The sequence below is a fragment of the Lepeophtheirus salmonis genome, chromosome 3 (genome assembly GCF_016086655.4).
Source record: "Lepeophtheirus salmonis chromosome 3, UVic_Lsal_1.4, whole genome shotgun sequence".
NCBI classification, from domain to species: domain Eukaryota; kingdom Metazoa; phylum Arthropoda; class Copepoda; order Siphonostomatoida; family Caligidae; genus Lepeophtheirus; species Lepeophtheirus salmonis.
The window spans coordinates 23,392,427-23,403,611 of NC_052133.2; the positions used below are offsets into that span (position 1 = coordinate 23,392,427).

Consider the following 11,185-nt stretch of genomic DNA (forward strand, 5'->3'; position numbering starts at 1 on the left):
TTGAGAAGATGTGATGATGGCTGTATCGCAGCATGTTATCAATCATACAACATAATTGAGACTACTTTACCCAAAAAAATTAAGTATAGTAAGACTATCTGTTTGGCATCTCAGGTTCAAATCCGGTACTTCTAAGTGTTTTAGTTGGACCTCAGGTTTCAGGTTGTTTCATTTTCAGGATTTCATTTAACAAACATTTACGGAGCCATGCATTGTCTTTATTAAAACTTGCTTAACTTGACCTTTACTAATAATAGATGTAATAGCGTATTATAATCTAAATAGCGTATTATTGGCTAAGCCATATGCACCTATACGTAGAGTCACAACTTTAAACTAAGGTTTAAAATCAACTGATGAAATGTAATTTTATCTGTAACCTGATAGTTACTAAGTAGACAATTACATGAAAACATCCAATATAAAATGATATCACGATGTTACTTATATGATACAATAAGTTATATGTACAAGGAAAAAATTAATTCTAGGTAGATACAATATAATTGACCTATTATTAGGTCTATATCATAGATTCATAGGTTGCATTTGACCAAACTACATTAGAGTCGAAGTAGCTATACTTATGTTGCATATGATACCCATAGATTAAAACAATACTCCATTTGGTCAAGAGTAGATCAGTCCAAATTTTCCTTTCATGACTATTTTTTACTTTTAATTCGCCATTTATGTGGGAAAAGAACAAGATGTAACTTCATAGCTCTGGTAATCTCAAACAGATCAATATATACTGTAAGTCGTACATTACCCAGACAGATCGAGGTGTTTTTAAACTTTTTAGTGTAGAATAAAAATCCCATCTGGCAATGACAATAGGTATATTTTTATTGAACTATAAATTGCATGTTTGTTACTCAATGCTCTTTCATTATAATAAACCGGCTAATGTCATTAGGTTCAAGTTTCCAACTATTTAACAGGATCCGAGTATAATTGGGGCTGAAGATTATTTATTAAATATTTTTTTGACATTTTTTTTATGCAAGAAAAAAAAAAAAGAAGACCTTTCAGTACAGCAAAATCTATCAAGGGTAAATGTAGAGGTAAATTCCTTGTGCTTTCTTATTAGGACAGTTATGACGTATGTAAATTCAACATTTTTCCTCCATCAAAGACTCCGTAAGCATATCGTGACCTTATAATCTTTGTTTTATGAGACATTGAACTCCTATTTGAGTGACCTTATCAATTATCATCTTCTCCCTTCCATTTTTTTTCAATTATAATTGGGAAACACAAGATAAGAACACCTTTGCAGTATATCTTTAGAATATAATAATAAAACAGGAAAATAACCAAGTGCCCTTTTTAGAATTCACCCATTGGTGTTTTATCTATTACAATAGCCTCTTTAATACAGTTCAACCACTCAATGAACTTGATAAGGCATTAAAGATGCCAAGTTTTTAAAGATTCAAGGACGTTGCTATTGAATACGTAGACTAGTTGCCTAGTTTCAAATAGGTAACGGGACACCTTATTTTTCACTTAAAGTGCTATTTAAAAAAAAGCTTGCATACTCTACACAATAAAACACAAAATGAGATATAAATATAAAATCCAAAGAGCTCAAAGTTAAATAACAAAGAATAACTATTTCGTCATGTACAGAAAGAGTGAAGCAAAAATGTATCAAGGATAGATTGAATCCCGTTACTTTGTCGGTCACATGATGGACTAGGCACTTTGAGCAACTGAGTGCTCCTCTTTGAATTCGTGAATGAAACAAGAAGAGCATACATAGTAGTAATTTAAATGATGAGAGGATGATCCTTTCTCTAAGTAAGAGGGAAGAAGAATAGCATGAGGACGTGAAAATGCCAATAATAAAAGATCAAAATTCTATAATAGTAATATACTTAATATAAGAGAGAAAAAAGGAGGATGAAAATAAGGAGAGAGAACGGATAAGGCAGAATGAGTTGTGGGCATTTAAATAGAAAGAGAGAGAGAGAGAGGGAGGGAGTGAAGGAGAGGGAGAGACAAAGAAAGAGAAGAAAAGGAGAACGATGGGTAGGTTTCTGCCCTGACTAGCTCGGGTTCTATTGATTTTTATTCTTAGTTTTCCTACTCAAAAAGAGGGGGGAAGGAAATAGCACAGCAGGAAAGAGAGAGATATGTAGACAAAAGGAGAAAGAAAAAGTGAGAGAGTGTGCTTTTGATAGAAGGAGGAGAAGGAGGAGGAGGAGAACTAGAAAAGGAGGAGGAGAGGGAGGTAGAGTTAGAGAGGGAGAAGGAGAGAGAGAGAGAGAGAAAGACAAGGAGATACATAAACAGACATAGAGAGAGAGAAGGAACGAAGGAAAGAAATAAAAAAGAAGAAAAAGAGTTGTTCGTTCTCCAATGTAAATGTGAATTTTGTAAAGAAAAATAATGGAGATCTAGACCCTGGTTTATTCTATGGTGGATCCAAAAGTGCTGAGAATTGTGGAAGGAGTGTGTTTGGTTGGGATTGTGAGAGAGGTTATCCGGGTGGTATTACGTGGATTGTGTTCCCTGAGTTGAATTTTGAGTGTTGTGCTTGGGAGGAAGAAGAAAAGAAGAATCCGGGATTGGGAAGTAAAGGAATAATTAGGTGACTCCTTACTGCATCTGGACTGACTAGGTGTGTTGTTGAGAAGGACTGAGAGGAAGTGATGTGAATCCAGTTGAAGTTGTGGTGGTGCTGAGGTGGGTTCTGCTTGGATGTGCGAGTGCCTACAGAGAGTCCTCCTTGTCTCTGTCTCACAAGAAGCGGGAAAGGCAAAAGGCCTTTGAAGGGTTTCCTCTCTCCATCTTCCATTGATTCTCTCTCTCTCTCCTTGTTGTGTCGAGTAATTGGATTACTGGAGAGTTAATAAAAGGCTCCTGCCTCCAAGAGATTTTCCTTTATAGTGAATTCCCTTTGGATCCTTTGAGTAGTGTGTGTGTGTGTGTGTGCATTGTCCCATTTCTCACTTTTACTGTATTTGTTGAAAAGGCCGAACGGAACCCAGTTTCTTCTGTGATCCCTCCAAATTAACGCCAATCAAGTCCATTGAATATTCAGCATGGCTTGTTGCTTATCTGAAGAACAAAAGGAACAAAAACGCATCAATGCAGAAATTGAACGTCAACTCCGTCGGGATAAGCGAGAAGCACGGCGAGAACTCAAACTTCTTTTGCTTGGTGAGGATCCCTTTCCTTGTCTCCTCCTGACGAGTGTATTTATCCCATTTCCCAAAATAATTATATTATTCATAATGCAGGGACTGGAGAATCGGGGAAATCCACTTTTATTAAACAAATGCGTATTATTCATGGTTCTGGTTATTCTGATGAGGACAAAAGAGGTTTTATCAAATTGGTCTTTCAAAATATATTCATGGCCATGCAGAGTATGATACGAGCGATGGATATGCTCAAGATTCAATATCAAGATTCTTCTTCTGCAGTAAGAGTCTTTTTGAAATGTCTCTTTGGAATGGATTTCAATTTATACATTCTTTACTTTTACAGGAAAAAGCAGATCTTGTTCGTGCCGTCGATTTTGAAACTGTCACTACATTTGAAAGTCCTTACGTGGAAGCCATTAAAGATTTATGGGATGATAGTGGCATTTCAGAATGCTACGATCGGAGAAGAGAATATCAGCTCACGGATTCTGCCAAATAGTAAGTGGTTTTATCGTTAATCTTTATTATTTTCCTACAATTAAAAGGGTGACTTTGTGTATCATTAGATTTTGAAGAAATTCAAAAGCTTATTAAAATATATCATTTAAAAGAAGACAGACGAAAACAACCAGCTTAAAATATGTTGATACAAATATTTAATCCTAGGCACATTTCCTAGTTTCCTTAATTTTACTTCTATTAATTAGTTAATTAAAATTATGTATATAGGGCACCTAAAAATAGATTCTTTTTTCATGAAGTATGGAGATGTAAATGATGTAATGACACCTTTTTTATATTGTAGCTATCTTTCCGACCTTGATAGAATAGCGGATCCGAAATTCCTCCCCACCCAACAAGATATATTACGGGTTCGAGTTCCAACCACTGGTATAATAGAGTATCCTTTTGACTTAGAAGAAATCAGATTCAGGTACTGTTCCAACTTCTAATAATATTTCTTTTCTTTTTTTTTTCCTAAAAAAAGCTTCATAACCGATGCAGATAGAATTGCCGATCCTGAGTACTTGCCCTCTGAGCAAGATATTCTACGATCTCGTGTTCCTACTACGGGAATAATTGAATATCCTTTTGATTTGGACGGAATTGTTTTCCGGTATTTTATTTATAACTTTTTTTTTGTAAATCATTAGATTTGCACAGGAAAGTAGAACATTCATTAAGAAAATTAAAGATATAAGTATTACATGTATTTGAAATAAGATGAGATTTGATTTTCATCTTAGCTTAGAATAATTTTAAACTGTATTAGTTTTTATTTGAAAACACTTTAAGGTAGGTTTACTTATTTTATCGGCAATCTTTTTCTCATATACTATTAATTGTAATTAATTTTGCATATTATCATAAATACAGGGGAAGTAAATGATACCTAGCATTTTTTCTCTTTAATTTACATTGAAAAGTGCATATACATATCTTACAATCAATTTATTTATTTTTATTTTACTGCACTCTTAATGTATCGTATTAGTATCGTAATGTTTACAAAGATGATTATTTTTCCCTCGAATAATGTACGAGTCTCATTAATATATGTTTCTATTAAATTATAGAATGGTAGACGTTGGAGGTCAGCGATCCGAAAGGAGGAAATGGATTCATTGTTTTGAAAATGTTACTTCTATTATATTTCTGGTTGCTTTGTCAGAGTATGACCAGATTCTTTTTGAGTCTGACAACGAGGTATTATATATATATACATATTTATTCATGATATTAGATAATTATTTGAATTATCTATTATAGAACCGAATGGAGGAGAGTAAAGCATTGTTTAAAACAATCATCACATATCCTTGGTTCCAACATTCGTCAGTCATTCTGTTTTTGAACAAAAAGGATTTGTTGGAAGAAAAAATTATGTATTCGCATTTAGTGGATTACTTTCCTGAATATGACGGTATGAGCTTTATCATTTTATTTTATTTTTCATTATTTACATTTGTGATCATTATCACAATATTCAGAAAGTAATTATGGATTTGGAATATTCATAGCTAAGTTCCTTGATTTTTATTTAAATTTAAATAATTGTTTTGTATGCTTATGTGTACATAGAAGAGAGTCTCCATATCTCTGTATTTCCATTCACGTCAAAGTAACAATAACAGTCAAAAACGTATTACCTTTCTTTTATTTCCTTTGAAGTGTTTTCATTATAAATTATCCAAATGATTGCATAATTTTTTTAGTGCATTTTGTTATATTTACCTTCAGATATTCAATGATGTAAACAAGGTTGCATAGATTTTGATGATATAAATATTTTTGTTCTTAAATCATAAAGATGTATTTCTTTTCACAAATTCGTATATCATTTTTTAAATGTCATATTCACCAAATGAACATAATCGAAGTTTTATTCTGTATACATCGCTGAAAATATATTTAGGAAGTATCTTATTTTTAATCTTAAAAATGCTGAATATTTTTTATTTTATATAAAGACTTTATTAGTTTCTTTATCTATTTTCATTTACCTCATTATCTGCTTGTCGTGATAAAATATTTGTAATAACCACGATAAGAGCTTATTAAACAAAGAATTATTAAAAAGGGGGAAATTTTGTTAGTGGAGAAGGAAATATTGTAATAATTAATTAACAGCATATGTAAAATTATTTGACGTATTTTCTTTTTCTAATGTTGCACATCCTAGGACCAAAGGAGGATGACAAAGCAGCCAGACAATTTGTTCTTGATTGCTATCTTAAACAAAACCCTGATCCCGATAGAATGTGTTATTCTCATTTTACTTGCGCAACAGGTTCATCTGCAATACATTATTATTGGCACTCATTTAAACACTTAATTTCTAGTAAATAATCAATATTTAACTCGTATGATAAGGAAGCAGAAGGGTAGATGTATATTTAAAATTTATACACTACATGGTAGATATTTAAAAAACATCACATATAGTTAAATGCACTTCAATACATTTCCATTTTTGACGATTTTAATCTATTAATGTACTTATTGTTAGATTTTTTTGTATTATTGGTATCAAATTTATCTATTTCGATGAGTAGACTTCCACATTTTGCGTTAATATAGATATCCATGTTTAAAAGTTCGACGCCTGAACTCAGCAAAACTTTTGAGGACAATATACATTTTTCATTAAGTTCCATTTAATACATATTAGGTTAATTGAAAATATAGAGTTAGCTCTGTGCTGAAAGGGTGCATTTTAAATTACAAGAGCAGTATCAAAATGTTGTTAAGTGTAATGTACTATTGATTCTTAACGATATGTGTATTTATACCTCAATTGCCTGTAAAATATGTATGTTTATTATAGTACATATTGTTTTTAACCTAATTTTCAAATTATATTTTCCAGTTTTTTAAAGCTTTAATTTATCTAATTTTTGGCTATAAAACATTTAATGTACTCATAACCCCTTTTTGACTCAAATTATGTAGTTATTAAACAATTATCTTCAATTTGCTCAAAAATTCCGTTATTATCTGTTGTGCTGACAAAAAAAAATATTTTTAAGGGCTCATAAATATTTATGGACTTATCGCGCGTTGACAAAATTATCATAAACGCGCATGACTTAGAACACGTTATTCTTTTAAATTTATTTGATAAGCATTCTTAGACAAATTAAAACAAATTACAAGAATGCCACGGCCATAGATTTCCGTACAGGTATATGAAATACCAAAAGAGTACGATGGTTGAAAAAAGATTCATAGATTATTGTGCATACCCCATAGTGAAGGTTGGACACTTAATAGGACTCGCGTTTTATTTTTAAAAAAAGGCCGCTTAAAATTTATATCACCCTTTTTTTGTCATTTGAAAGAAAGAAAAGGCCCCCATTTTAATTTAATAAAAGGTGAAAATATTTTTAAAAAAGAAAGAAAAGATCCCCATACACGCTAAAGCAGGACTCTGGCCTCATTTCTTAATTAATATCCTTATCCCTTCCCAGGTCAGGATTTAGTTCTCGTGCAATTCGTTTCGCATAAGACCCTGTAGTACAACAGATAAGTCAATTGACTAGACAATGCATGAATTAAGTGACAATTAGTTTTACTGTTCCAGGAATTCATATAAATTATTATCGTTATACGTATTTGATTTATTCCTGGTCTATGAAAAGTAAAAGATGTTAACCCTTTACGTTGGACTTTAATTATAAGAGTACTTTGCTCATTTGTCTATGACAGAATAACGATAAATTATATTTATGAAAATGTCAATTTTAATCGTATTAATTAATTACTCCTTGTTCATTTATTTATTTATCTTATAATTCCATTTTGGATTTGTTACTTAATTTCATATTCTATTTTGGTTTACAAAAATAAAACAGTCATAAATATAAGTAAGGTAAATCTAAATAAATTGTTGTGAATGCTTTATTACGGAACATGTATGAACTTTTTTTTAACAATTTTAGGTCCTCAAAAGGATGCTATTGCCGCGCGAGAGTTTATTTTACGGATGTTTGTTGATCTCAATCCGGATACGGAAAAGATCGTTTATTCACACTTTACTTGTGCCACAGGTAATGTTATTTGCATTTTACTAATATTCTTTTTTCTCTCTTTTTTGCATGCTCTAACTAAATAATAAAGATACGGAAAATATTAAATTGGTATTTTGTGCTGTAAAAGATACTATTATGCAAGCAGCACTTAAAGAATTTGGGATGGCCTAATGTATATATTTCTTGTCATAACGCACTTTGTGATATGAATTTTTGCTTTTAATTTTAATATAATGCATGAGGTAAGTGGGGAATTTTTTATATAGGCATTGCTAACCATATAGCGTAGTGAAACGTAGAATTATTATCAAACATTCAACAGATTTCCATGATTCTATACTTCAAATGATAGTAATTAATTAATCGTTCACTTTACTATTTTGCACAAATTAACTTCTTTCACAATACACATTTTTATTCAGTAAACATTATATTTCTTCGAATAAATTATTTACTTATTTATTGTTGTAAAACACCGATCCCTAACCTTTTTTTCCACTATGAACAACTGGTTCAATGTCATTGATTACCATATAAGTTGTGGCAGATAAGTACAGATAAAAAATATTTTTTATTAGGAATGAATAATTTAATTAACAATTAAAATCCAAAGTTATTACCAAAGTAGAAATGTATATTTCACCGTATTTATCATGTACTGTAGTAGAATTTGTTTAAGCCGGATCTTAAGGAACCAACAAAATATATCGCCTATAAAATAAATTCGACTCATCGAATTAATTATACAGTTTTTGGGACTTTCCTAAATGTTCCTAATAAACAAATATTCGTATAAAGCTTTGACGTCTTAATCCAATTCTACTGCCCTTTGTTATTTGACCCAAATTTTATCGTATTTATATAGTATTTAAAGTAAAATTGTTGATTGACATATTTAGTCTCATATATTGAATTTGTACTAATTGATCCTATTTTTCAGATACGGAAAACATTCGTTTTGTTTTCGCTGCTGTTAAGGATACTATACTTCAGTTGAATCTAAAGGAATATAATTTAGTCTAGTAAACAAGGAACAAGGAAGATAATGTATTTTTTCTGATTGGAAATTATTAACGTTTTCGTATATACTAAGATATTATGAAAGCGTGATGAATGGAGGACCTCGTCTTATAACGACGATAGATTATTTATATAAGTCATTAAAAAAGACATCTATTGCCTATCTATATGCATGCGTGCTAAAAACAAAACAAAAAATAAGTGGAAAAGAGAATTGCGTTTTCTCCACTTCAATCTATGAACTTATCCTGTCCTTCAGCCTCCAAGAAAATGTAAAAGAGACTAAATGTTATGATTATTATTATTTTTTTTTTTTTTGCATCAAGGATAAAAACTCTAAAGTAGTTCGTTCAGCTAAAAAAAAAATGAAGCTCATCATATAGATATATATATATATATTTCACCAGACTTGATGATTATTTCATACCTTATTCGTAAATATATATACAAAAATATATACTGTATATATATAAAGCAAACTTTCGTGTCTTCAAAGTATATGTGAGCTTGTGTGAATGCTGGTTACAAGAAAAGTAGCAAGGCTTTAAATATCGTGTGAAAGTCTCGGAATTTTATTCATTTTAAATAATATTCAAGTTATGTACTACTAGATAAGATATGCGTCCCGGTGAATATGCAGTTCTTATTAAAGTAACAAAACAAGAAAGAAAAAAAACGTGGGTTTGTCTTTGTTCAATGAACATTTTTAATTTATTATTTAAAAAAATAAAAAAAGATATTGAGCTTTAAGTTTCCATGTGGAGAAATAAATGGCCTCAAGTCCTCCAAAAAATTTCATTTCATTTATAATTTAATTATCTTGCATATTTTGCTTTAAATTTATGATTATACAGAGATGAATAAAATAGTGCTTATTTTTAAGATCTTTTTATATACAGTTAATATATTTATATACGAAACTTCAATTATAATAAACCAACTCTACAATATTTAAATACATATTATATAATAGTAATTATTATTATACTAATTAAAAAGGAATAATTAACGAATCAAAGTCGTAGGTCTGGGTAATACTTAAAAAAAAAATAATAAGATTTTCATCTATGTTACTAAGTGTGATTTACTCTGAACCCAGTTTGTTTTGAAAATATATAGCTTAAGCCTTGAGTATTCATCTCTGTGGAATGTTTTTAGTATTGAACTTCCTTCTTTTTCTATTATATATAATAGTAAAACAAAAACAAATTGTAAGATAAAGGAAACGCAAATCGATTTTATCGTTTTTAACTGTAAGAAAATAATAATAATAACAATAATAAGAAGAAGAACAGTGCAGTGCAGTGCCAAGCTGAGTTAAGTTTGCTATTTTTTTAAATACATGAATATTTGAAAAATGAATAGGAAATTGAATCCAACACAATAAGCAATAAGAATGTTTGTTAACGAGGAAAAGGGAAGAAAATATTTTTGAATTTATTTAGTCATTGAATATTATTTTAAACAAACAATTATAAAATAAATCAATTCAGCAGTTAATTAAGAAGGGTTTTTTTTTTTTTTCATTTAGTTTATTACATTTCATAGCTTGTTGTGAATGGTTCAATTTATCCCATTTTTAATGATTTTGTTTCTTTGTTCAATTTAATCTTGAAACTACATATTCATCCTCTAGTTCACTTCCCAGAGATACTAATTATAATTATTATTTATATAAGGTAGCCAATTTTTTAATTTAAAGAAAGACATAGAAGCAGCTAAAAGTTTTTTGTGTTCTCCAAGAAAAAAACATGATTATTTCAATTGAGTAAAATTATATTCATCATTATTTTTTTGCCCCTTACGAAAATTCAATATTACACCACTTGTTATAATACATACATATATACAATATCGTTGATTGATTGTGTTGACTTCTCATTTTTATGTTTATGCTAATTCTATTGTTGAGTTATTTTATCATTTTATATTATATTATATATCATTACTATTACATATATTATGAGGGGGGGAAAAATAATTAAAGAATCATAAAACTCGTCAATTCACGAAATGCGAATGCACTTGTACACCATCAAATGCTGTTAACTTATTATTATTCTTTGACAAGTAATTAATATACATAGATACATACATTTTATTCAAAGGGTCAGTCACTTTAAGTAATGAAGTGATACCGCTCCCTCTTGTTTTTTTTATCAACAATATCTTATCTTAACTTGTCATGTCTTACTTTCTTACTTCTATTGCTCTTTTATTTAAACAATAAATATAAACATAACCATTCACTGCTTTCTTATTAAAAACAAAGTTATAAACATCCAACATGAACATTGAGTCATTGCCTGCCTGCAACAACATCGTACAATAGTAATACATACTACTAATAGAACCCTTTTTTTCTTTTTTTACTGAAAATGTTATTTCTGTTTGATTTTTTAATTAGAAGAATGAATGAGAAGATTAATGTATCTCCAGTGTGCCAAGAGTTAATATCCTTCTGATGATACATTT

The 11,185-nt window shown here is 29.9% G+C and overlaps 1 protein-coding gene across 5 annotated transcripts; it reads left to right on the forward strand.

Moving 5' to 3' along the window:
• Positions 1-2,084: 2,084 nt before the first annotated feature.
• LOC121114727 (guanine nucleotide-binding protein G(q) subunit alpha) lies at positions 2,085-10,955 on the forward strand. Of its 5 annotated transcripts, XR_011779314.1 has the most exons (10): positions 2,317-3,171; positions 3,252-3,436; positions 3,502-3,656; positions 4,147-4,275; positions 4,736-4,865; positions 4,929-5,082; positions 5,842-5,949; positions 7,779-7,932; positions 8,631-9,311; positions 10,390-10,955. XR_011779314.1 is itself a non-coding variant. In XM_040708771.2 (8 exons), the coding sequence occupies exons 1-8, from the start codon at positions 3,054-3,056 to the stop codon at positions 8,711-8,713; spliced, it is 1,062 nt and encodes a 353-aa protein (XP_040564705.1). In that variant the 5' UTR covers positions 2,085-3,053; the 3' UTR covers positions 8,714-10,955. The 5 variants fall into 5 exon arrangements, 2 of the variants coding, with proteins under 2 accessions (XP_040564705.1, XP_040564707.1); XR_011779312.1 differs by lacking the exons at positions 4,147-4,275; positions 5,842-5,949; positions 7,779-7,932 and adding exons at positions 3,964-4,092; positions 7,601-7,708 and having other exon boundaries at positions 2,085-3,171; XR_011779313.1 differs by lacking the exons at positions 4,147-4,275; positions 10,390-10,955 and adding an exon at positions 3,964-4,092 and having other exon boundaries at positions 2,171-3,171; positions 8,631-9,386.
• The last annotated feature ends 230 nt before the right edge of the window (positions 10,956-11,185 follow it).